At 39.6% G+C, this 27,386-nt stretch overlaps 1 protein-coding gene across 4 annotated transcripts in view; it reads right to left on the bottom strand.

The window, feature by feature from the left end:
* Positions 1-27,386, bottom strand: part of GLB1L2 (galactosidase beta 1 like 2) — a 2,046,079-nt gene that overhangs the window by 1,112,106 nt on the left and 906,587 nt on the right. For all 4 annotated transcript variants that reach the window (XM_044081172.1, XM_044081170.1, XM_044081169.1 and 1 more), the window contains exon 6: positions 21,537-21,629. In XM_044081172.1, the coding sequence (XP_043937107.1) occupies positions 21,537-21,629 (93 nt within the window). The remainder of the gene's footprint in view (positions 1-21,536; positions 21,630-27,386) is intronic.

Raw genomic sequence — 27,386 nt, 5'->3', positions numbered from 1 at the left:
GGTAGCAGCTTCTAGGATGTCCCTGGTAGGGACACCTCTGAGAAAGGCTGTAGAGGTAAGATGCAGCCCTGGTGGAATGTGATCTTATCCCCTGTGGGGTAGGTTTTCCATGGTGCTTATAGCAGAAATGAATGCAATGGGCTATCCACTTAGATATGGTTTGCTTTGAAATGGCCTGCCCCTCTGCCCCTGCAGCAAAGCCAACTGGCAGCTGTTCAGATGTTTTGAGAGGCTTAGTCCTGTCCAAATAAAATCTAAGCTGCCTGTGCACGTCCAAAGAGTGCAGTAATCGTTCTCCTTTGTTTTGTGTATTTGGGAAAAAAGCAGACAAATGAATGGACTGATTAAGGGCCACACTAGACACCACCTTAGGCATAAAGGAAGGATTGGTCCTGAGGGACACCCTATCTGCAAGGAAGATTATGAATGGCTCCACTGCCATGAGGGCCTATAATTCAGACACTCTTCTTGCTGAAGTGATGGCTAGAAGGAAGGCTGTTTTCCAAGAAAGGAATTTCAACTCTGCAGTTGCAGCTGGCTCAAAAGGAGGTAGAGTGAGCTTTTCCAATACTAAGTTAAGGTCCCAGGCTGGAGTAGGGGCTCTCCTAGGTGGTCTTAAATGTTTGGCCCCTCTGAGGAATTGCTTTAGCAGGGGGTGATAGAAGAGGGGTGGTGGTTCAGTATTATAATAAGCTGAAATGGCAGAGGCATGAATTTTAATTGACAAGAAGGAAAGGCCCTTGTGGAGCATCTGTTAAGTACTGAAGTACATGCAGTAAGCTGGACATCGTTGTGCCCATCCCCGGAGTCTGGCTCCAGATACAGCATCTTTTCCACTTTTCAGCATAAGATTTTCTAGCACTAGGCCTCCTTGCCTCTCGAATGACCTCTAGCACCTGCTTACTGAGGGATGTTATTGGAGAGCTCAAGGAATTAGCCAGGCTGCAAGGTTCAGGGTTTTAAGTTGAGGGTGCAGAATCTGGCCCTCCTGCTGGGACAGCAAGGAAGGGGTCTGAGGCAGGTGCAGTGGTTCCAGCAGTGATATACTGCACAAGAGTGGGTACAGTGTTGGCGTGGCCAGTCTGGTGCAATCAGTATTGTCCTTGTTTTTTCCTGTCTGATCTTTAGCAGAACTTCCAAGAGGAGAGACAGAGGGGGAAAGGCATAAACTGAGAGGCTTTCCCAGGTGAAGGACAGGGCATTCACTTTTGAAGCTTGACTGTGGGAAGTCCTTGTGCAGAATTTGTACAATTGGTAGTTCTGAGGGGAGGCAAACAGGTCTATCTCTGGATTCCCCCATTTGTTTCTCAAAAGGTTGAATATCTTTGTTTCCAGTTTCCACTCATGTGGGTCCATGAGATTACTGCTTAGGTCGTTTGCCTGTGAATTTAGCTTGCCTGGCAGGAATTGAGCTTGTAGGTGCACTTGGTAGCTCAAGGCTGTGTTCCACAGAGCCATGGCTAGTCTGCAGACATGGTACGAGAGGGTTCCCCCCTGCCTGTTTATGTATCACATAACAGTGGTGTTGTCTGTCTTTACCAATAATTGTCCTGGAAGAATGTGGTCCTTGAAGGCTATCAAGGAATTCTGTACAGCTAACATTTCTTTTTGATAGATATGTAAGTGCATCTGACTCTGGTTCCATTAGCCCTGAATGCACTGCCCTGCCAAGTGAGCCCCCCCCCATGCATAGTCTGATGCGTCTGTTTAGGTTTGGGTGGCAGGGGGTAGAGTGAATGGGAGCCCCTTGTTGTGGTAGCAGTCCACTGCCCACCAAAGGAACTCTGTCTTTATGCAAGGAATGATAGGAATCATTGATTCCAGGTCCTGAGAATGTTGACACCATAGGCTTTTTAGATACCATTGTAGTTTCTTCATATGCAGTCTTGCATACGGAATTAGTAGAATGCAAGAGGCCATGAACCCCAGGGCTTGCAGGATTTTCCTTGCAGATAGCTGGGTCTTTGTGGCTAGTAGTTTGAAGTAGGCTGTCAAATAAACTCGTTTCTCTGGCGTGAGGTAAGCCATCTGGGAAGTCGTGTTCAAGCTTGCTCCCAGGAAGACAATTTGTTGGCAGGGTACTAGATGAGGTTTCTTTTCATTTATGGTGTTCCCCAGAGAGGTTAGAAGTTTCTTTACAAATGCCAGATGTTTTAGTAGCATGCTCTAGCTTTGTGCCTGAATTAGACAATCGTCCAGGTATGGGTATATTTGAATATTTCTTTGCCTACAAAATGCAGTGACTGGAGCTAGACACTTTGTGAATACCCTGGGTTCAGTAGATAAGCCAAAGGGAAGTGCAGAGAACTGATAGTGCATTGAGCCTGCTCTGAAGCGTAGGTATTTCCTGCAAGACTCCCTTACTGGAATGTGCAAGTAGGCTTCCTTTAAGTCTCAGGTTGCCAACCAGGCATCTTTGCCTAGCATAAGAAGCAGCTGTTGAAGTGTTAGCATTTTGAATTTTGGAATTACCAAAAAGGTGTTTAAAATAGAGAGGTCCAGGATAGGACGCCAGGAGCTGTCTTTTCTGGGTACCAGGAAAAGTCTTGAGTAAAAACCTTGTCCCCTTTCTTCTGCTGGGACAGGTTGAATAGCCCTGATACTTTGAAGACAGAGAACCTGCTGTTGAACCTCTGCCCACTGATTTGGGGGTAGGTATGGCCAACCGTTTGGGGTTGGTAAGGTGTGGAAGTGGAATCTGTATCCTTGGAAAACTATATTTAAAACCCATTTATCCTGGGTAATGAGTTCCCAGTTTTTTGCATGCAGGGCGATTTTTCCCTCCAAGAGAGCAGGCAGTTGAGCAGGGCTTGGAAGGTTTAAGGTTAAGTCATTGTGACATTTTTCCATGGGGGGGTGTCTTACTACTTACAGCTTTGGAAGTGGGAGCCCCCATTGCTTAAGCCTGTGAGTACCTTCAGACTGTAGCCTAGGTGGTCTGCTGTTCCTGGGTTTAGACTGAGAAGGCCTGGAAGAGACAGGAAAGGACCAGTTCTTAGAAGGCCAATGCCTGCTAAATCTGGGAGGCTATACTTGCAGGAAATCTTTAACAGTTTGCACAGATTTAGCTTTTTCCTCCATCTTTTAAGGACTTCTTCTGCTCGGTTGCCAAACAGGCGGTCTTGGTTTAAGGGAGCATCCAGTAATTTAGCTTTAACATGATCTGGCAAATTTTGCTCCTTGAGCCAAGCATGCCTTCTAAGTACAGACCCAGTGACAGCAGCCTTGCAAGATGCTTCTAACGAGTCAAAACCACATTGCAAAGTATGTTTACCAACTTGTTCAGCAGAATGTATTAAATCCTGTAATTCTTTATTTTCAGCACAGTCAGAAATCAACATCATTTTCTGTTTAAGTAGTCCCATAATATGCTGCTACTTTAACATATGAAACTGGCAGTTTAAGGCCCTAATGGCCAAAGTAGCAGAAGTGTACACCTTTTTACCCAATCTGTCCAAGGCCCTGGAATCGCTATCAGAGGGGGTACGTTTTTTTGGCAGTAGTAGCCTTAATGCCTTTAGGTCCTTGGGAAATGGTCTCTGGGTCCACAGTAGGATTCTTGAAGAGGAACTAATACTAATCTATGAACCTATGAACATGTGAGAGTCAGGTACTCTGCAATACCTGTCAGGCTTCCTGTGAGCTGGAGGTAAAGTGTCTGGGGCCAGGCTAGATTCCAAGAAGGCATCATCTACAATGCCCAGGACAGGAGGGATAACTAAAGGCCTGTGTTGAGGGAGGAGTAAGAATTTCCTAAGCCTCTTTCTGGAGTCAGAGTAATCCTGGCTTTCCCAATGGAAATGCTCCCTAAGAGTGTGCAAGGTTTCACCAAAAGAAAAATCTTCTTGAGGGGAAGCAGAGGGAATGGAATCCTCTGCATCAGAATCCTCATAGGTAGATAAGGGCAAATCCTGGTAATCAGAAGAAACAGAAATTTCAGAATCCTGATCAGAAGAATCAGAAGAAAAATCACTTCTAGGTCACTTAGAGAGTGAAGGCTGGCTTCCCCTAATTAAAGTAATAAGGTCTTCAGCCATTCTTATCATTTGCTTTTTAGGCCTATGGGCCTGACCATGCAGTTTGGACGTCAGTTTTCTAGGCATGGGTCGAGTTTTAGGCCTTGAAGTAGAAGATGGTGTTGGTTTGAAATGCAGGTCAGTAGGCCTGAATACACCCTCAGAAAACAGTGCTTGCACAGCGGCTCTGGACCCATCCAAGATAGAAACATCCGCAGGTACCATAGTCGAAGAAGCATCTCGTGGCATACCGGACTTCGAATGGGTCTCAGTAGAGGCCTGTGAATCTGAAGTAGTGGGTATCAGGGGCTGCAAAAGCACCTCACTGAGTACCGGCGAACTGGCGACTAGCTTAACGGAAGCGTCGTTGGCAGCTTTGGACCTATGCGGTCTGTCTCTGTCTTTATCTTTACGCTTTTTTGGAATGTCAGTAGTCGGATGGCTTATTGAAGCCATTTCTGGATAGTTAAATCAAGTACCAAAATAATTTTCTGCAAAAAGAAACAGACGATGAATAGTCTGGGGGTTGAATAAGGCACAAAACTGACAGTGAGGGATGTGGTGGCCTGGGCCTAAGCAAGGAATGCAGTATGAATGAAAATCTTTATGAAGACAGAAATGCAAGGTATAATTCTCTGGTGTTATTTTTCCTCCGTTATGTGGGTATGTCAGTCTAAAGCTTAATAGATATCCACCATTCATGTTTGACACTGGTGCTCTCATGATCCTTTTGTGTTTATTTGGCATACATACTGTTTTTTTCTGGCGGGCACTTAGGTTTGTATAAATCCATGGGAAAATGTTTCAGAAGCAAAAATTAAAGCAATTAAAGAAACAGGTGGTGTAAATAGAATGCTGAATGCCAAGATTCTTTGTGGAGGTCGGGAATAAAAAAGTCACTTGTTAAGGCAAATGTGCCGTATAAAAAGAAAATTAAAAGAATATGTTTACATTGTGGAAAAGAAGAAACAGGACACATTTTTAATGAATTTTTTTTAAATATAAAGGACCCCTTCTCTTTTTGATAAGTGCTGAGGGATCTTTTACATTTACCTACGCTGCCAAGACCGGCCTTTGGTCAACTGGTGCCCCAGGCAAAAGGTCTCCACAGCGGCCCCCAACACCACCCTGTGCCCCCATCCTGGTCTACCTACACCATCCAGATTACTGGAAAAGTGCCCCGGCTAGAGTGGCGCCCTAGGCTGCCGCCTAGCTGGCCTATGCCTAACGCCGGCTATGTACGCTGCCATCAACTTAAGCAGATGAGGCCTTGAATTAATGGATCATCAAAAAGACAATGCACTCAGGAGTGCAGCACCCCTTAAGCTGCACTGCAGTGTCAGCAATCCATCTACCCAATATGGGAATAGAATCCATTGTCTTTAGCACCAAAGGCAAATGGGCTCTTTGTTGTGCCACTGACACTGCTCGAGTCAGAAAAATACAGCTAAAATAATTTAAGGTCTTCATCCTTTCATATATCTTATAGCTATCTTTAGTCTTTCTCTTTTTGAATTAACGGTATAAATCTATTGCATGCAACTATAATACACACTGACTATCCCCACCTGTCATGTGGGAAATCAGAGTTCGAGTCCCTGATGGGGAGTAGGTGTAAATTTTGTCTTTAGAGGATTGGTATAATGGTTAATCTTTACCTTAAAGACACAAGGTGCAGGGCTTGTGTTTCAGTTTGGAAGGGAAACTGGTTAGCCTTAAAATGACCTTCAAAGGGAAGTTAGCCTTGTACTTACCGATGAACCTATAATGCAGTACATGAAGTGAATAATTTGCTATGAAAAAAAAAACACCACTGGTTTTCTGCAATACTGCAAGCAGCGACATTTCACCCGAAAATCCCACTCCAAAGCAGAATGAATAGATACGGGATAGCAGAATACACACCTTTACATAAACAGCCATTACTTTCTGACCCTTCTATTTCCACCACCTCTGCAATTACCATTACAGTATTCATATGGGGCAATATTTTGACATCATTAGTGGTGCAATACATTACTCAAACCAGTGGCATGACTGCATTTACATGAAATGATCAGTCAAGCTGCAAATGTAAATCAAGAGTACATCTGAAACACAGATATCACTACTGAAACCCTAAGGCACAGAATGGACAGTACAACTAAAACTCACCCCTTTCATTATACAAGACTTCAGTGGGCTCCAGTAAAATCCCACTAATGCTGAACAAGTGTTCGCTGGAACATATCTGCCACGATACTAGCACTCTAGCATTAGGGATAGTTTCTCATCTTTATGGATAATTTTTTATAGCAGCCATAAAATATCACAAGCAAATTTGAAAGTGTTTGGTAAAATCAGACTAATAGAAAAAGCAAATCAGACAGACTTAATAATAATCATAGACATGCACACACATTTAAAAATTTAAGCACTTTTGTCTCTAAAACACAGTAGTAAATAGTTCTTCAAAAATGTACAAAAAGATGTAGATTTCACTCATGCTAAAATAAAATGATCATTTGATCAAGTCAACTGATAAAGAAATATTTAAACTGTTACAAAAGTACAATGATATAAAATACCACTTATTTTAATTACTCCATATTAAAAAAATAAACTAATGAAAGCATGTTGTGAATTGTGTGTGTGTGTGTGTGTGTGTGTGTGTGTGTGTGTGTGTGTGTGTGTGTGTGTGTGTGTGTACATATATATATATATATATATATATATATATATAGAATATATATAAAAAATATAAAATATATATATATGTACATATATATATATATATATATATATATATATATATACACATACATACACACACACACACACACACATTAATATATATATATATATATAAAATACATATACATATATACACACACAGGGTCTACTTCATATTTTAAAACGTAGAAATTCATATGGTTGAGACTACATGATCAACGTTTTAAAACATCAGACTCTGTACTAAAATCTTGGTACAGTGGGGATCGGGTAATTTTCCCCCCACTGTAGTGTGATCCCAGAGTTGGTGTGTGTGTGTGTGTCTGTGTGTGTGTGTGTGTGTGTGTGTGTGTGTGTGTGTGTGTGTGTGTGTGTGTGTGTGTGTGTGTGTCAGCACCTCCCCCGACAAAAACACTATTTTCCTGTTATATTGTTTCAGCTTTTTAAAATGTCAGTCATATGGTCTCAACTATATGAATTTCAACATTTGTCTATGGTCTCAACCAAGTGAATTTCAACATTTTAAAAAGTCAATCATATAAGTTAAATGCACACATGCACACCTCCCCATATGAACTTTATTTGAGCTGCCTTATTGTTTAGAATACTTTTTACAGAAATGCAATAATTCAAACCCGTTGCATACCTGCCATGAATACTGATTGTCCGTATGTCCAAATGGACGACATAGTGGTGTAGCGGTTAACACTGTCGCCTCACAGCAAGAGGCTCTCTGGTTCAGTTTCGTGGCTGGGGTGCCTTCTGTGTGGAGTGTGCGTGTCCTCCCTGCTTTCATGTAGGTTTCCACCCATGTTACAAAGACGTACGTCTGGAGCATTTCTCCCCAGGCCTCCACTGAAAATTGGTTTGTTCCAAGTTGGACTTTCCCAGTAAAAAAGAAGTTATGTACCTACCATAACATTCCATGTTTGTAGTCCATCTCGCCTACATTCTTGCTGGATGAGTTCAGAGCCGATATTCGTCTCCAACTCGGCCGATACTAAAGCTCGAGAGCTTTTACTGGCTCGAGGCTAACCTCTATCCCATGGTGCCTCACGGCAATTCCCCAGATCTTGTTTGCAAGAAGAAATAAGTACCTAATAGTTATGAAACTATCAATAACTGTGTACATACAGACAGAACATTGTGTAACATTATCCATGTCAGGTGGACAACAACTACAACCAGGTCAGACAGCACAAGTATAGTTCACCAGATCTTCCAGGAACAGGATGGGGGCAGGGGGGAGGGACGCAAGAATGAAGTCGAAATGGACTACAAACCTGGAACTTTATGGTAAGTACATAACATCTTTATGTTATGTAGTCCTATCTCGCCATAATTCTTGCTGGATGGGACATCATCCCTAGCACCTTTATCCCAGGTTGCTCAAGCGAAGAGACTCTTCAGCACAGTGGACCCAAAGGATGACCTGTCCTGGGAGGCCAAATCCAATTTGTAATGAGTGACAAAGGTATGTGGTCTTGCCCAAGTAGCTGCTGCACAAATAGTATCAATTGGGAGCCTAGATCTAAAGGCCCATGAAGATGATACTGCCCTTGTAGAGTGGCCTTTTACTTTGTTGGTTAACTTTTTGCCAGCAGTCTGATAAGCAAAGGAAATACTGTCTGAAAGCCATTTTGAAAGGGTAACCTTAGAAACAGGCAAGCCTTTATTTTTGTCTGAAAAGGAAACAAATAATTGATCTGATTTTCTAAACTGTTTTGTCCTGTGTAGGTAAAACCTGAGAATTCTGTGGACGTCTAACTGGTGTGGCCTGTATTCAGATTTATTAGAATGATTTGGAAAAAACACTAGTAATTCAATAGTAGTGTTAAGATTATGTTCTGAACATACAGTGGGAAGAAAGGAAGGGTTAGTCCTAAGTGAGACTCTATCCTTGTGGAAAACAATGTAAGAGGGTCAAATAGTAAGAGCTTGCGATTCTGAGACTCTCCTAGCAGAAGTTATAGCTACTAAAAATAGTGATTTCCAAGATAATAATTTCAGATCTGATGAAGAAGAGGGTTCAAAAGGGGAAGAAATTAAGGATGTGAGAACTAAGTTTAGGTCCCAGGGTTCTGGTGACTGTTTGACTGTAGGCCTGAGATGGAGAACTCCCTTCAAAAAGGTTTTGCACAAAGAGTGGGACATGAAGGGATTTCCCATGTAGCCAAAATGGTAATTAGAGATGACAGCGAACTGAACTCTAACCGTAGCAGCCACAGCTCCTTCATGAAAGATGAACACAAGGAAGGACAAAATAGATTCTACAGGAGCTGTATAGGGATCTAAGCCTTCGTTTACAGCCCAAATAAAGAACCTTTTCCATTTGCTGGAACATAACTTCCTAGTGGAAGGCTTGTGGGAAGAAATCAGAATGTGTTTGACTGAAGGTGAGAGGGAAACACACCTGACTATTCATGGAACTGGAGCAGCCATGCTGTCAATTTTAGATTGTGGATGGTAGGATAGCACTGCCCCAACTGATGAATGAGGAGGTCTGGAGATGGTTCCAGAATCTATGGTTCCTCCAAGAGGGAGGGCCACAGGAAGGGAAACCAGACTTGACAAGGCCAGTAAGGAGCAAAGAGGATCAGGGTACTCCTCAACTGTTTTGCTTTCTGTCTCACTTTTGGAATGAGAGGAAAAAGTGCGAAGGCATAAAGGAGTCAGAAATTAAGTACATATTTTGTTCTTCCTTTAGTAAGGATCTAAAATGCTATTTTAGATATTACAATTATCGAAAGGCACATATGATGAAACCGATTTTTTTTTTTTTTAAGTACTTGGAAAATACAAATATTTTCTTAAAAATTACTTGTACTTTTTAATCCAACTTATTATCTTAATGTCAAATTATATAACATGTAGAAACAAAATGAAACTGTATTCACAATTATTTGGATTAAGCAAGTTTGCAACCCAATTGGCAAAAAATAATATTGTTAAAGGTCTACTGGTGAGGTTTTCTAGAATCAATTCTCAAGTTGAGCAAGAAGAATTTCCCAGTAAACAAATGTAAATAAATAAAATAAATGAATTATTATTTTTTAAAGAAATGAATATATTGGAGGATAACTATTTTCAGATGCTATCCTAGCCCAATAAAAGAAAATGAATTTAAAGAAGTACTGGAAGAAAATTTTGCTTGATATTAAAAAGTAATTGATCTATTGAGAAAATGATTAAACAAGAAAGTAGCAATGATTAATTACTCCATGGCTATTATATACATCCTTATTCTCAAAATGCCCATTTAGTGAAGACTATTATTTTGGATAACTGAATATGTTTTATTAATACTAGTGCATTGATGAAATAAGCTGGTGACCACCCTTAATTTTGTTTTTTTAACACTGGAAGAAACTTTAAGACACATCAGTTTGTGTATATAATTATAATAATCTTTTCTCATATGTAAGGTGTGAAACAATTGCAGCATTTCAAGTGTCATATATTTAACTAAATGTAAAATTTGCCAGGCATTTTACATCAGCAAAACAGAAAGGTTGGTACACAGAAGAATTTACAGACATTATTACAGTATTAACATTAAGGACACAAATAATGCTTTAATTAGTCACAGCATTCACTGTTCAGATTTCATTGCATTTGTTTTTTTTTCTTGAAAAATTACATAAAAACTAGGAGTGGATGGTGAGAAAACGATGTACTCTACAGTGAAAAGTACTGTCAAATCAAGTATAATGCCAACCATCTACCAGGTTTTCAAAATAAGTCAACAGGGACACTCTAGAGCCAAGGTTCACACCGCGGGGTGGCTGGCCCTGCCATGGTTCTTCACACACACACACACACGTGTGTGTGTGTGTGTGTGTGTGTGTGTGTGTGTGTGTGTGTGTGTGTGTGTGTGTGTATATATATATATATATATATATGTGTGTGTACATTATATATATATATATATATATATATATATATATATGTGTGTGTGTGTGTGCGTATAGATATATAGATATATATATATATATATGGATTACCTTCAGTTCATTGAAATGCACATACTCTACTTGAAAACATCGAAAGTCTACATCAAAGATGGTTAACAATGCCGAAAGCTGGAAAACCATAAAAGCTATTGCACATGTCACAAAGGAGTCTTATTAATGGAGATCGCACTGCACTCAAATCAGCAGATTCTACATTTAAATGGAGCAAGGAAAACAAATGGCATGGAGATCACTGTACAGTGAGCATCGGAAAATTTACCCTTTTCCCTACTGTACAGCGATCTCGGACTTAATGTACATAATTTGCAGGGAGTATGGGAGGTGCCAAGCCCTCCTCCAAAACTGTTATCAAAGCTACATTTTCGTTTTTCAAGTAGAATCTTTTTTTTTTACTGCAGCACAACCTCCATTCATAAGACTCCTTTGTGACACAGTCAATAACGGTTTCGGTTTTCCAGCTTTCAGCATTGTTAACTTCTGGTGAAGTAGACTTTCGATGTTTTCATCTCAAGTATGTGAATTTTGGTTTTATGGCATTTCGATGAACTGAAGGTAATCCAAATATATATATATATTTGGCTAATTTAGTGTGCCCAATCTACTTACTACATGCCTTTGGGATGTGGAATGAAACAGAAGCACCAGGAGTAATCCCACATACAGGACATGCAGAAGGCACCCCAGCTGAGAATCTAAGGAGGGAACATCTTGCTGTGAAGTGACAATGCTATCCACTGTGCCACAAATATTTGTCTGTGTGTGCTTACACACACATATATATTACATATATATAAATTGATATAGATATATGCATATACACATCCAAGCACACATACAACATAGAACCTGCTTCAGTTTTACTTTTTTAACATATAATATATAAAATGGGTGGGAAATTGTATACACTTTTTTACTCTTGCAATGATTTATCTTTAACTATTTCATTGTTATTTTGTAACATGACTTGATCCCAACATAAAAATTTATTTAAAATGACAGATAACCTAAGGTGTTCGTGTTTTTTTTTTGTATATTTTTAAAGCGGTCAGTTTTTACTAATGCGTTTTAAGAATAAACATGCTAAATTTGTGTTCATATCTGCGATCCCTGTGGAGTTGATCTTTTTTTTTTTTTTTGTTAGGGGTAAAAATTTAAATTTCATCTATACAAAAGCACCAAAGAGTCCTTTTGAAGTTGGTAAAATGCAAAAAATTAAAAGCCCATAATGGCTGTTGCTGCAGAAGCAAGGCAGCTGCTCTCTCTCTCTCTCTCTCATAGTAAATCAGATTCAAAAGGTAAGTCAGGCATACTTGGTGATCTGTGGAGAGAGGAATGACTGATTTAGTTACCTACTCGGGGGGGGGGAGGGATGAAACAGTCAGTACAGTTTCATCTTCTAGCAGATGACAGTCTTGGAAGGGCAATTCACAAAGCCAAACACTGGAGCTCCCTCAGGCATGTACAAAAATGTGTGCACATCTTAAACCTCCCTGATAAATACACAGCCCCATAATACTGTTGTAAACGGAAAAACATGTTGACCAAACAGTACATTAGTCCTCAAACACTGATCCATCAAGCTTCAGTGCCTCTGTATAGTACCCCAAGATTGAAAATCCAAGGCGAACTTGCCTCTAGAATGGGGAAAACCCATTACAGGTTGATGTGAGGTATATGGTGTTAGCTTTTTGGGAAAAAAATGGGCCCATATCTTTTGCTTTTTTACAGTGAGGGCTCAACATTATTTTACTGTACCTACCCCCCTAAAACAAAGTTTAATTTAAAAGTTAATGTTATGTGTCACTGCAATAAAAGTCTAATTGTATTTCCCCATTAATTCTATTACAGAAGGACTCCCTTAGCACGCACGCACGCACCCTTCAGAAGTAACTGGATGGGGAAGGGGAGGATAAAGGGGGCAACTTGGAAATGAAACTGCTGTAAAATGCACTTAGTTGATCTGAGTATGGTTATGCATCAGGAGCACAAGCTGGTGGCCTCTACTAGCCAAGTACATTATGGTAGTATATCCTTTACCTGGTTTACAGTGACACCAAGTTTTTATCAATTCTTAGTACAACTTTTTGTGCCTATATACTTCAGCATCAAAGATGACAGACAGAAAGCATAAAAACTTGTTACAAAAACTTAACTTGGCCTTCTCAATGGAGCAAATGACATTCAAGTTTGAGCTTCTGTGCCTCCTAATCTTTAATACAGATGCCATGCAGAAACAGCCAAGACTAACTTGTTTCACTTCTGCCTGGTGTACACAGAATTTATCACAAGCATTTTGGTTTCCTCAGTTTTTAACACACTATCTCTGTAATTTTGCCACAGTTTTGACAGCAGTTTTTTCAACTTGTAGTTTGCATCCACACTACTATAAAGTATTGGCTGATTTCCAATGGCCAGATTTGGAGCACATACATACAGTGCCCTCTCAGTTAACAAATCTTGCTACAGAATACAAATCCAATTGCTTATTTGTATTTTCATAAAAATCTAGTCTACTTCTTCCAGTTTCCCTAACATGATTTGGAAAAAGAGAGGAAATTTATAGTGCAAGGCCAAGGGATTACATAATTTACACTGGTGATATGTTTAATTGCAAAAAAAAAAAAAAAAAAAAAAAAAATTTGGGAAAAGGGAGATTTCACTAAAGAGATTAGTTAGACTTGGCTTGGTTAATATCTTAATAGAAGCCAGAATAAGGGAGGCAAATAAAGCCCCTGGGAGGATATCCTCCTGTGTTCCTAAGCCCCTTACAGCTGGCTACATCCTGCTATAGCTAATTCCCATACAATCTCTCGTTCTATGTAAATACCTTTTGACTTTAATTTTTGTTAAAATGAATCTGTACGTTATAATCTATATGATATTTTACGCTATGGGCAAAATTGCTCATGCTTTGTATTTAATTTGATATGTATTTGTACTTGTACTTGTAACTTTTATTTTATTTGACTGTTATCTTTACTGTAATCTGCATTATGGAGATTTTCTCCCCGGGCCTCCACTGAAAATAGGCTCTCTGAACCCAGTGGATTTCCCTGGTAATCAAACTGGAAATAAATGTTGTTGTGCCTTTCGGCTTTTCCCAGTTAGGGTCGCCACAGCGGAGCTCCGGTCCGCTAATGATTGGTAGTTTATTTTTTCATGCCGAGTTACCAGCCCTGACGCACACTGGAAATAAATAAATTAATTAATTAAGAATTAGGCAAGTTGACTTTATAAAGTGCTGTTGGAGACTGGAATGCCCCTATAAAGGGTTGGCATGAAATACTAGGCAAACAATTATGGAAGAACAATGACAGGATATTTGTAAATCACCAAAGTGAACAATTAAATCTACAAAATGTATAAATGTTGCATGGAAATGTCAGCATGATTATTTTTATACTCTGGAGAGGTTAAATAAAATGTTGCCTCAACTACATCAATATTGCTGGGGTATGCCAAAAGGGTGACTAGGAACACATTCTGGTTTTGTCCGTGTTTGTCAAACGTCATTAAGGTACTAGAAGAGATAGTCATAGTTCAATATCTGGTTAATTAACAGTTTGGAAAGGAACATTTCCTATTGGGTTGGTGTGCCAATATCCATGAACTGATGTCCATTAGGGCCCTACTGTAATTACTTGTAGTACTTCTGGTTACTAGGAATTAGAAGAAAGTACGACCTTCCCAAATGTAGTTAATGAACATACTTAAGATGAAAAACAAATGTAAGGAGAGGCAAGGCAGAAGTGTGCACAGTGCAAAATGGAACATACAGATCCAGTTTATTACACAACATAACGTGGAACAAAATCAATAAATGTTCTAAGACTATGTAACACTTGTTGATGAAAATACAATGAAAATGGGAGCCTAACCGGAAGGGACAAAAAGTGATAATAAGATGCAGAAAACAGAGGATGATGGATTTTTGTACTTGGCTGTATCTCTTTGGACAAATGAATGATGTATACTTTGGAAAAAAGTTGACTAAGTGGAAACTGAATTATTTTTTGTGTATAATCATATATCCCTAAATTTAACAAAACTACACCATGTGTTAGGGCTACCCTGTATCTACTTTACTACTGAAAGGACTTGCTGTAATAACGCAGCATAAAAAGTTTCTTAATTTACTCCATGAATATAACAAATATAAATGCAGATGAAACAGATTAAGACAATGGAAAATTTAGAAATATAACTTTACATTTACATAAATAATTAAAATTTCTTGTTTCCTTGTTAACACTGACTGCTTCTTTTGAAATATAAATTTATTAAAAAAACATGCAACAAATAATAGCTCCAAATGGGCTACGCCATGCAAATGAAGACAGCACAATAGGTTAACTCTTACAAGGATAAAATAACCATTTAAGCAGATACCTGATATTATTAATGACTTCTGGACAAACATCCACTTGCAATAACTCAGTTCTGCAATCCAATAGTCACCAGCAGAAGGTTGATAAAAACTAAATATCTTGCATGTGACACTGAAATGTGATCTGCGTTTAGTTATGGTTACAGAAGAGTAATTGAAATAGGTTACCTGTTTTTCAGCTTACAGTACAATGTTTATTTGTTGTACAACCATGGAATATAACAGGAATTTCATTTTAGATCTGCTATGCCTTATAATTTGAATTTGTAGATTTATACAATGAAATAGCTAATGCGACTACCAAGGTAAACAGCAAAACACACCCACTGCACCACTATAAAACAACTCAAATGCCTTAAATACCCAAATCCAAATTACCACACCTACTGTCAACTAAATATATCACATAAAATGTTACATGGCCCAGACAGCTGTCCATCCCTTAAGAGTTGTCTTCAGTGGTTAACACTTACTAGAAAATTTTGCTCCTCCAATAAATTCCAGATATATCTAACTCCCTTCCATAATTCACACTGCAACACCCTTTTCTGTTTTGTTAAAATCTGAAACTCCCTTACACACCTTCATCTAAGAGATCAACAATCCCAACCTCTAAGTCTGCACTACAATCATATTTCAAACATATCTAGATGTGTCACTGCACCTCTCCCCTGGATAAAATTCCTTTTCCTCTCTCTCTGACAGCCTGCAGTCCATCAACATTTCCTTTATTTTATGCAGTTAATATAGGACCTTGCTTTTTAGACATAGCTACTATCACTTCAAAAGTGCTCTCACTGCACCCCTTAATCTCACTAGGCCTCAACTTAATAAATTGTCTTCTGCAAACATCCTCAAACAATCTGTATTTGTTTCAGGTGATATCCTCTTCTGAATAATTCCAGAATGTGAAACATTAAGAATATTTCCTATGTCACTTTCTAATTCATGTCTCCTACTATAATGTCAAGTACTATTGTGCAACACTCCACTGTATTCCTTTCCTTATGAACAAGCATTATACAAATGCTCTGTTATGTCTGGGCATCTTATATGTAATGTGCATTCAACTGCATTGTATATCTGTTGCAATGTACACTGTGTACAGATTACTTTTTGACAGAGATTTTATTCCCTGACCACTGATAAAAGAGGCTTTCAATCCAGTCAGTCCTTCCTGATAAACAAATGAAAATAAATTGGGGGAAGTAACAGTCACGTTATAACAAACTTACGAATGCTTGTCTTACTAACAATAATTGTCAATGCTGCATCACTAGTAATGGATTACTTTCTAGAAAATCATTTAGCTTTCCCTTGTTTTTTATTATACTTCAGTTCACCTTGATTTGATGCAGAGACCATTTTATAGGTTACTGGGAGACACAAGTTTGCGTCAACGGGTAGAGGTAGAAGAGACATTGTTGTTCTTTTAGTCACTCAGGGGTAGTATAGTTGGGTGTAGGTGGAGAGATTCTGTTATCTTCTAAAAAGAGGGGCATCTGTCTCAATCCTGAAAAAAATATTTGCGGTAATTACCTTGGGATGTAGGAAGAGTTCTTCATTCTTAACACCCTTCTCTTGATTCAGATCAATTTCTCATTTGGTTTGCCTTTTTTTTTTTTTTTTTTTTTTTACATAATGAAAATTGAAGATTCAAGGAAAACTCAGATGAAGGCCATAGTAGGGAAAATAGCTCACTTAGCATTCCTTTACAGATCAGGGATAGCTTATGTTACTTTATTTTGAATTTTTCAACCAGGGTAGAGTACTTATCCCACTGGACCCACTTCAGTTTCAGCCTGGGGAAAACACAACAGGCATGCGACATTATACACAGACATGACGACAAAATTAGTTTACATACAACCAAGAGGAGGAGGAGAGTTTTCTAGATGCTAAGAAGGAAAGAAGAGTGATTATACAGTCTGCTTACAGGCGACTATGTTTAAAAGAAACAAATAACCTTGTAAACAAGGTGCGCCTGAGACCATAAGCCAAGAGGACACAAGAGAGCGGGTTTGCAGCTTCATTCAGTACATGGCTAAGAATGTGCATAGATAAAACTGAAACGAGAAGAAAAGGTAGATGGTTAATATGGAAGGGAATAGTTAACTGACACACAATAAATCAGGGGGCACCTATATGGCACCTAATATGGAAGGCCTATCCTTCTTTTAAGATTTTGTTATGGTTTGGGTTATAATCTTGAATGACGTTGCACACAATATAATACAGCAGGGTGTTTTATCTTAGCTCCAGGCAAATGGAAAGAATATTCAGGAAGAAGGAATCTTGTGTTAGGGAAAGTACCCCTATTAAAGGAAATGTGAAAAAAGAATCAAACAGATTTATATAGAAAAAAAACAATCCCATAACAATCAATTTCCTTTTTTGGGGGATATGGATAAATTGGCAAGGACTGATCTTATCCTATTCTCACATGAGCAGGAGACTACATTCAAAAATGTAGAATTAAAATAAAGGGAAATTTCTGAACATTCTCTGGCAGAAGTTACTGCAGTTCTGCAGGATTCCAATGGTCACTTGAGGTGGAAATGGACCGGTTACCACTGGATGTCTACAGGGAACAGAAATAAGTTGCAAAAGTTGGTAAATCAGGTCCAGCAGCAAAACTGCAATGACAGCAAGAAAGTGGGAATTGTATGATAGAACACAGTAAAAATGGCTTTTAGAGTCAAACTCATGGCAGATGACATAAGAAACAGAAGAGCAAATGAGGACATCACCTGTCAAAGAACTACAGACAAGGACTGTTGTCTGCTTATACTGCCTACTCTGGGGTTTGGTCTCTCTACCCGAGATTAGTACTCCTTAGGCTGAAATAACACAATTTAAGGGGCCTTTGCTCTAAATAAATACAACTATGGAGTTATTATATTTAATAATTTTTATTGTGTTGGCGCACAGATGTAGAAGGCAACATCCCTACTACAAAAATAATGACTCGTATGCAAGTATTATGTCATGATAGTAAGTTGGGCAGTGAGAAAGTATGGGTGAGATGTTGGGCACTGGTGAATTTGTTGGAGGAAATATGAAAAAATCCTTCAGTTGTCACTGGGAAATATCCATCTGGTTCACAGTTCAGATAAAGATCCTTAATTATCAGTGTTTTGGTTAGCTCTGAATGACTGGGTGACTTGAAAGGCAATGGAAAGGAGTCAAACTGCTTTGCTGGCAAACCCAGGAGGCATGCCATACATGGATAAGGTTAATTTTATACCCTGTGCCATCTGCCACAGTGGCTTGATTCATTTGAAGCTTATTATAGTGTTACAAGGTCACAAGCTCTGAACCTCTCAAACAGGTAAAGGTGGAACTTGTATTCTTGTGACTTGGACACGAATCATGGGCCATCTTGTAATTTAATGCATAAAAATTCATCCAAAGAGATGGCAGCCATTACTATGGAAGGGAGCATGTTCCATATTTCCCAGTTCTGTAAGGGAAATAGTCTACCTTTAAAGAATTCAGTTAACAGTTTCCCAGATTAAAAACATTATACAATTGCTGACATCATGCACATGGTTGCTGACATTGACACCCCTGTAAATTGTATGTTCTTCATTATTAACAAATTCACAAAGATCACTTCTCTCATCCCTAAATACATAGTAAACAGAATACAATTAAAGTTGTTTCAGTGAGTTTGGATAATCAAAGGACCTCAACTAATTCTATGGCAATGCTTCTACGCCCTAGTTTGTGTTATTAAACCATTTGCAGCTGCTTCTGTTCATATCGATACTGTGGGGCAAGGCACATGTACCTGTTGCATGCGCTTCACTTGGCAAGGGCTATGCAACAGTAAAATAGTTTGCAAACACGTATTCTTATAACAAACCTGACAATAACGGGCATCTTTAATATTTATATATTGAACATTTGCAGCCTTATAGCAAAAAGAGTCTCACGTGTTGGAAGATGCTGTAAGATGACCAAGTCCTAGTGTATGGGGAAAAAAGAATGCAGAGTCAAGTATTCCTTTGGATTACACTGTTTTTAATCGACTGCAGAATACCGGGTGTATGTGAGGTGGGATGAGGGGTTACACAGGATACATCATATATTAACTAAATCTGAAAGCTAAACACTATAAAACAGTTTATTTAATGGTATTGCTGTTAAATTATTATTTGGGTTTCAAAACGTTGTTGTTACTTGAATACATTTGCTCGTTATTTTAGGTTTGGATTATTTAAAATCTGGAGCCTATAATTAGAATTAGTTTAACCCTAATATTAAAGTAGGTGTGTTTGCATTAGAAGGTGAACAGTGACATCTCTTCTGGGTTTGTGATGGGCTGTATAGCTACCTGAATGAAGCTGGGAGGAATGCTACTTTAGGGTTATCCAGAGTAGTCAAATCCTGCCTTTATCTGGTTGGGAATATTTAATAAAGTGGGAAGCATAAACAAGAGTTGTGGCTACTAGGTGCTGTGCTTCTGACAACCAAGAAGGCCATAACTAGGGAAATGAAGGACCCTCCTACTTTTAGGAAATCTTGCATGAAATATTTAAGTAAAAAATGTGTACAATGGAATTTTTCTTTAACCACTAGAGGAAAAAAGGCAGATGTCTATTTTACTGACAGCAATTTTGCTGAGTGGGACAACTTGTTAAAAATCACACTTTTTGCAAAAGCTGCGTGATCCTGAGTCTATATATATTTGAGTAAGGGGGTTTGTGGGAGGCAATGCCATCCCCACTCAAAACCCCCTGGTGTATATACTACTTGTCAGTTTCTAAGTAGTGGTGCTGTATAAACTACTCACATAAGCTGTATCCAAATTAACTTCTACCAGTATTAGGGCTGTCCTAGGCATGATGTGCCCTATTGTCTTTTCCAGTATAGAGCTCATCTTGCCTTTTTCTCTCTGGGTGGTTGGAGATGCCACCTGCCAAACCTCTTGTTGCCACTGGCTTCATTCAAAAATAGGAAAAAGGGCTAGATCTTCTGCAGGGACTCGATGTATTATGGACCTTTGCTGTATTTCTTAAATGTTGAAAAAATGTTTTCCTCGATTTTCCCGTACAATGTTAGTATCTTATTAGTGCTACTGGGACCTACATACTGATCATACTGATTTTTGGGCTTTGCTGTACTGTAGTGAGTCTTTATTTATTTATTTATTTTTTTTTGGGGGGGGGGGGGCACTTTGTATCCTGAAAGTTATACAATGAGTATATAACATCTCTGTGATATTGTCAGTAAAGACATTTAGTTAAAAAATGTGCAGTTATCACAGCTTTGGTCTCTATTTCTGGTATTAAAACTGCAAACATTTCAACTGCCATTTTATAACAATTCAAATACAGAAAGATATTCAAAACTCAGACTTCAGAAAGTGTTTCCCTGGGGAGTGGCCAAAGAGTCCCACAGCCACCATTCAGGAAGCTATGTCCCTTATACTCCTCTTTAAAAAATATATAGCTAACTACGTCACTGCACCTGGGGATACCAGTCAGTTTTGATTCAGATAACAAAAAGATGCAAAACAACACAGCACTGATAAATAGCTCTTCTTTATACATTTTTGAATTCAAATTCACTACAGGAAAACAGTGGCAGCGAGGAAAGAGGTTTATAGCTTACATGCTGAAGCTTTAAGTAAAACAGGATAATTGTCAGAATATGAACCCCATACAACACTGTGCCTTAACAACCAATTAAAACCTAAACCTTGCAAAACAGCTAATAGCTAGAGAGTATTCCTGTGAATTAAGTGATTACTGCCCCGCTATTCTCACAGTCAGTAGGCATAGTGACTTAGAAGATTACAGTATCTAGTCAGTTTGTGGTTAAGTGTGAGGATAGATTATGTTTGCTCAGTCCCACAGTAAGCATTGGCCATGAAGGAAACAGCAGGCTGCACTGTTGGGCCATGCAGAGTGCCAAACAACATGGACTCTATACAAGGCCACTATACAATGGTACTACAATCCTTAAATTATCAAAGTTACAGTCGCTCTGACATGCATGCAGGGAGCAGAATCTGTAATCTTGTTTCTCACTATGCCTGACTAAAAGCCATTTCTTTCTGAAAAGCACTTTCATAAGTTCATTTTCATTGCCCCCATTATTCTGATGGCATCATCACTTAACATTTCTCTCTCTCTCCTACATTCAGACTAACACAGATACCATAACAGTAATAGTATTATGATTACTTGCAGGTGCACTAAAGAGTTTATAACTGACAAAAAAACCTCTGTAGTTTTTGAAACTGAGCCAAACGCCTCATTTAACTTGTGCATACAACTACTACTAATTCACGACCCGAGACGTGCCTAAACACAGGAATGCTACTCACAGTCTGAACACCATTAATGAGACTACAAATATAAAAATCTATAACTATGTAAATATTTTCTTCAGTTATTTTGTTGGTAATCACAAAAAGTAAGTAAAGGCAGAAATTACCTGTTTAACATACGTTAAATACTTTGGATCCTTCGCATAAGCTCCATACTCATTTTCTACTTGAAATGCAATAATTGGACCACCCTTCTTGTACTGTTAAAAAAGGTAAACAATGAAAGATGAAGTTAACTACACAGCTCTTCTAGTTTATCACTTCAAAAGAAAGCAAAAATCTATTCATCAAGGCAAAAAATAAATAAAATCTACAGCATGAAATTATGAACTGTATGCAGCCTATGGGTAATTACTTTCAGCAACGACTACTTATTTTTAGCAACTAATGGAAAGAGACATCAGATTCACGATGTAGCTTAGTACAACACCCAAAACGCAAATCTGTATTATGATTTTAAATTACACCCTCCCAGCTCCCACTGAAATATTCACCATTCAGAATACCCTTTTCCCTTCAAATGCTTCCTACAAGGATACTGCAAGACCCAATGTACCCATCTCGGTGACTGGGCATTTCTAACTAATTTCCAGTGACACCCTTTCCATAAACTAACATTTTAGTTTCCAACTAAAACCTTATTTTTAAATCTGAGAACACATCCGTGAATTTTCACAAGGCATGAATCATCCACATTTACTCCTTGATGTCACTGCTGGCACTTAATTACTACTTCAGCCCACCTTATGCAGCCTTAACGTTAAAGATATCGTACATCCTTTTTTTGTGGGTTTGTTTTTTGGCTGTACGTACTACAGCCCTACTTTTTATAGCCTTACCTTGGTGCTCTCCTTTTTGCCAGCTACAAGAATCTGGCAAACATTTTTTCAAGTGTTCAACCCTACAAAGTGTGGACACCTTTCTCACACTGGCCTATTACAGGAGCAGTATATAATGGATATTGGAGAGCTAATGAAAGCCTTGTACATTGGTAGCATGTGTACTATTTGTCACAGATGACTAGAACAATTTAGGTGAACAAGTGAAAAGCAACAGGACACTTTAGCAAAACATTATGGGAGACAAGTGTGCCAACTTATTAGGTGTTATCAATCAGCAGTTAGTTATTTAGTCTACTGTTGAAGCAGACTGTATTTAAGTCACTGTCTAGTGCTCATGGTGAGCTTCACTACAGGGGGCTCCAATAAAAACTGTGATATGCCCAGTTATAATTTCCTGCTCAACAAATAAGTAAATGAAATACATATCTACAACAACAGGAGGCATAACAATGGATTTTCTAAAGTTCATAGCTAGTTTGCCTCACACCCTTACTATTGGCCCACCATCCCCAGACAACACTAACTCTAATGTTAACAGCCCAAACATAAGACAAAGCCTAAACAGACCCCCCAACTTACTACTGACCTGCCACTTAAACATTAGAAGCACATAGGTTCATAGGTAGGTACTAGGCTATCGGCCCAAGAGCCTACGTAAGCCTAGCCAACAAGGTTCCCTGGCTTATGCCACCCAAGAAAGTTATTTTCCTGTGCCACTGTCTCGCAGAGATACAGAAGTGATCCCCGGGGTGTAGTTCCTATTTCCCATCCACTCATCAAGATTTTTCTTGAAGAGTGCTAATGAAGAACTTTGCTTGACATAGATAGGTAGCCTGTTCCAGAGTATGGGAAGTCTCTGGGACAGGAATCTATCCCTCTAGCATGTCCTGTTTAGTGTGGTGACAAGGTTTAGGTCCCTAGAGTGTGTAGCTCGGAGGGATTGGGATTTCTTTAGGTGTACCATGTTCAACAGCTCTGGATTTGACATAGCTTTATATGTTAAGCAGAGATCACCTCGGAGTAGGAGATATGCTACAGAGTAAAGCTGGAGTCTTTTGAGATGGTCAGTGTAGGGCATTTGTTTGAGGCCAGTAATCCTCTTTGTGAGGTACTTCTGTGGCCTTTCCACTTGCTGCAGATGTCTTGTGAGGTACATTCCAAAAGGGACATTGTACTCTATAATGGATCTAATCAGTGTCGAGTAGAGGGGAACAATGACCTCTTTTTTTCCTGGATGAGAACCCTTTTATGATGAGGTGTGCCACATAGAAGGACTTCCTGACTACTGTGGCAATGTAACTATCAAAGGAGAGACTACTGTCCACCTGGGTCCCAAGGTCTCATCATACATTCGGTATTAAGTAGATTGCTGCCTATGTGGTAGTTCATGGGTACAGACTTTTACAAAAGGGGATGACACTGCACTTTTTGGCATTGAGCTTGAGGCCATGGCTCTGACACCAGGCATCTGTCTCAGCGAGGCCCTTCTGTAGGATGTTCACATCATTTGGGGACTTAACTATGGCTCCTAGTTTGCAGTCATCTGCGAACTTCATTAGCCAGAGGCCTTCTGTGTTAGCCTGTACCTCAGAGAAGTAGATACCAAACAGGAGAGGTCCCAGGACTGAACCCTGTGGTACTCCACTTGTCACTGGTTTGAGGTCAGATTTGGAGTCTGCAAATTTTACAGTGTGGATTCGGTCAGTGAGCCAGCTGGCAACCCATCTTGAGACGTATAGATTTATACCTAGTTTAGTGAGTTTAGCTATAATTCCAGAATGGGGGATGGTGTCGAAAGCCTTGGCGAGGTCAAGATAGGCTGTGTGAACCACCTTACCCTCATCTACAGCTTTGGTGACTGCCTCAAAAAAGTTGATCGGGTTCAGGAGGCATGATCTGCCTTTCACAAACCCAAGCTTGTTTAGGAGTTCCATGATGATACGTTCCATGGCCTTGCAGACCAGGCTCGTCAGGCTAATAGGGCGATAGTTCCGAGGATCAGTGGTGACTCCACCTTTGTGGAGTGGGATAACTGTTGCTGTGCACCATTCAGTGGGCACAAAACCTGAAGCGAGGCTATTACTGAACATGGTGCTTAGGTGGGGAGCCAGTTCATTCTGAAGTTCGTGTAAAACCAGCCTTGGATGTTGTCCAGTCCCATGGATGCTGTGTTTTTGGCTTTAGAGAGTGCAGCTTTTATCTGCGTAGTTGTGATTACAGGGACTCTGCATTCTTCCTGTATAGATATGGGTCCTTTAGGGGCTGGTGGGGGGGGGGGTAAAGTTAGCACTGAACCTATCTGCCAGGATGTTGGCAATATCAGTTGGTTCTTTAATTTTCATGCTGCTGTGCTGTAACTCGGAGCAGATCTGGGTGTTGCCATCAAGATTCTTGACATAGCTATAGAATGCTTTGTGGTTGTCCTTAGAATTAGCGGCGATTTTGTTTTTGTAGCTAGCTTTGGAGGATCTTATAAGGGATCTCAGCTTCTTACTGAGGCTGACCAGTGAGCTCCTCCACTCATAGGATTTCACTCTCTTTTGCAACAGTTTCTTCTTTCTGTTGTACAGTTTGTTTATGGCAGGGGACCACCAGACTGGCTTCCTTTTTTTGGAGGATAGCATCTTGGTTCTGTTTGGGATAGCACGATCCATGCACTTGTGTAAGTGCTTATAGAGTGCATTTGTGTAGGATTCAGCAGTTGTAACTGTACTGTCCATCTGCATGGGTGTCATGAAGTTCACACCATTTCTGTCTTAAGAAGCATGAAGTTGGCTTTGGAGATAGTATTTACCGTGGTTTCCTTAATGGAGGGTTGGGGAGGTATGTGGATATCAAGGGTGATAAGCTTATGGTCGGATCGGACCAACAAGGAGTTGACTTCAGGTGTGGAACACCGGTCACTCATGTTGGTAATGACTAGGACTAGGATATTGTTGCCCCTGGTAGGGGTGTGGATAAATTGATCCAGGGCACTGGAGTTTATGAATTCCAGAAAGCGTGAGTTAAGGAGTTGGTACACGAGTTAATGGTGGGGTAGTTGAAGTCGCCCATTATTAGGGTGCTTGGTTGAACCCTAATAATTTCCAGTACATCATGAAAAGAGGAGTGGGAATCCTGGGGCATGGTGGGGGAACTGTAGCAAGCTACAGTTTGGATTGCAGTTTTACCCAGAGTTAGTTGCACTTGGATAACCTCGGATGCATTATGCAACTAGCCTGGAGGTGTGGCTATCCTTAATGAATATGGACACACCTCCGCCTTTGGTGTTTCGGTCCAGGTTACATGGCCGAAACATGTGGTATGAGTTATAGCCTGGTAGTGCAGGGGTGATCTCTGGAGCCTTGAACCAGGTCTCAGTCATGAACAGATATCAATGTTCTCCATTTTAAGGAGTGCCTCGAGTGAGTGCATTTTGAGATTTAGAGTTCTAGCATTGAGTAGTATTACCCTCAGTTTTTGCTTGCCTGTTCCTGTTATAGTGGTGAATTTGTCATTTGAACCTTGCCTAAAAAAGGCACTACAGGAGCAGCAAGAGCCTTAGCCAGTATCTGGAATCCCAGGGGCGATTAGGTCACAATAAGGTCTACAACCTCCATGCCCTACTTCCAACCCACACCCCCGATATACTTTGTCTCATCGAAACATGATTAAAATCAACCATGCCAGATAATGAAATTCTACCTCCAGGGTATAATATACTCCGCCTAGATTGTACTACCAGGAAAGGGGGAGAGGTTGCTGTTCTCTATAAAACCACCCTAAATATTACTCTAGACAACCTTCATCCACCCATATTTAACAAAGCAGAAATTATGATTTCTAAATTACAAATAAATAAAAACAAATGTATAAACATAGTATGTGTCTATATTCCCCCAGGTAACAACTTAGGGATCCCTGAAGACATCCTCCGCTGGCTCTCCAATGTCTACCCCCAAGAAACCATTGTTCTAGGGGATCTCAATATACATTGGTACAGCTGCACTGCAGTGACCCCAACCACCCACGTAAACCTACATGGGTTTACACAAACTATATCCACCCCTACTAGGATCAGCAAGCCTAACAATAAAGAAAGTATCCTAGACTGGATGCTAATTAACAGCCCCCACCACATGTACAAATCAGGTACTCTCCCAGAAGATCTAAGTGATTATTTCTTAACGTATATTATTAGGCATAAAGTTGAATGTCCACATCTAAAAAATTTCAATCTTAATAAATTCTTAGAAGAACTACAATTATGCAATTGGTCAATTGTAAAACAACTACCACTAGATGAGGCAGTAACACACTTTAATAACACATTCCTGGCCATCCTTTACAACCATGCACCTGCATGCTCTATTAGAATTAAAACAAAAGTTGTCTCCTGGCTCACTAAAGATACCAAACTAAAAGATCATCCACAGAAATAATGCCTGGAATAGCTAGCACTCCTCTAAAGCCTCAGAAGATCAACTGAAATTTCGACAATATAGGAATGATACAAAAAATCCCTATTACTACACAAAAAAAAAAAAAAAAAACTATTTCTGCCATCTACGCAGAAACACCATAACAAACCTCAGAAGTTCTGGGCAGGTATTAAACTTCTCCACCCAGGGCAATCCACAGCTCCAACCCCCCTCAGCCCCAACCCAAAAAAACGCCAAAGTATACTGCCAACGCCTTTAACAGTTTCTTCACAGAAACCATCCAGGCCCTTGCTAGCAAACTTAAACCCACTTGTCCTAACGCTGATACCCCTAAACCCAGTGACATACTCTCCTTTAGCTTCCAAAAAGCTCCTACCTCACTCATTAGAGCCCTAATTAAAAAACTCAAACCAACCACCCTTTCAGCTGACCTCTCCCTGCAGACTACCTGCAAAAAGCTGCTGATGTCATAGCATACCCTGTCTCTATTTTGATAAATAGAATTATAACTGAAGCCTCTATTGCCACTATCTGGAAAATATCACATGTCATTCCACTCCACAAAGGAGGCAGCTCTACTGAGCTGTCAAACCATAGACTGATAGCCATCCCGTCCCCTCTAGCTAAAATTATGGAAAAGTGTATCCATAAACAACTCTTACACTACCTCATTCAACATAATCTCCTGGCCAAC

This window comes from Protopterus annectens, chromosome 8.part0 (assembly GCF_019279795.1).
Source record: "Protopterus annectens isolate FY-2018-M chromosome 8.part0, PAN1.0, whole genome shotgun sequence".
Lineage (NCBI taxonomy): Eukaryota > Metazoa > Chordata > Ceratodontiformes > Protopteridae > Protopterus > Protopterus annectens.
This window is presented reverse-complemented; position numbering and strand designations above follow the sequence as displayed.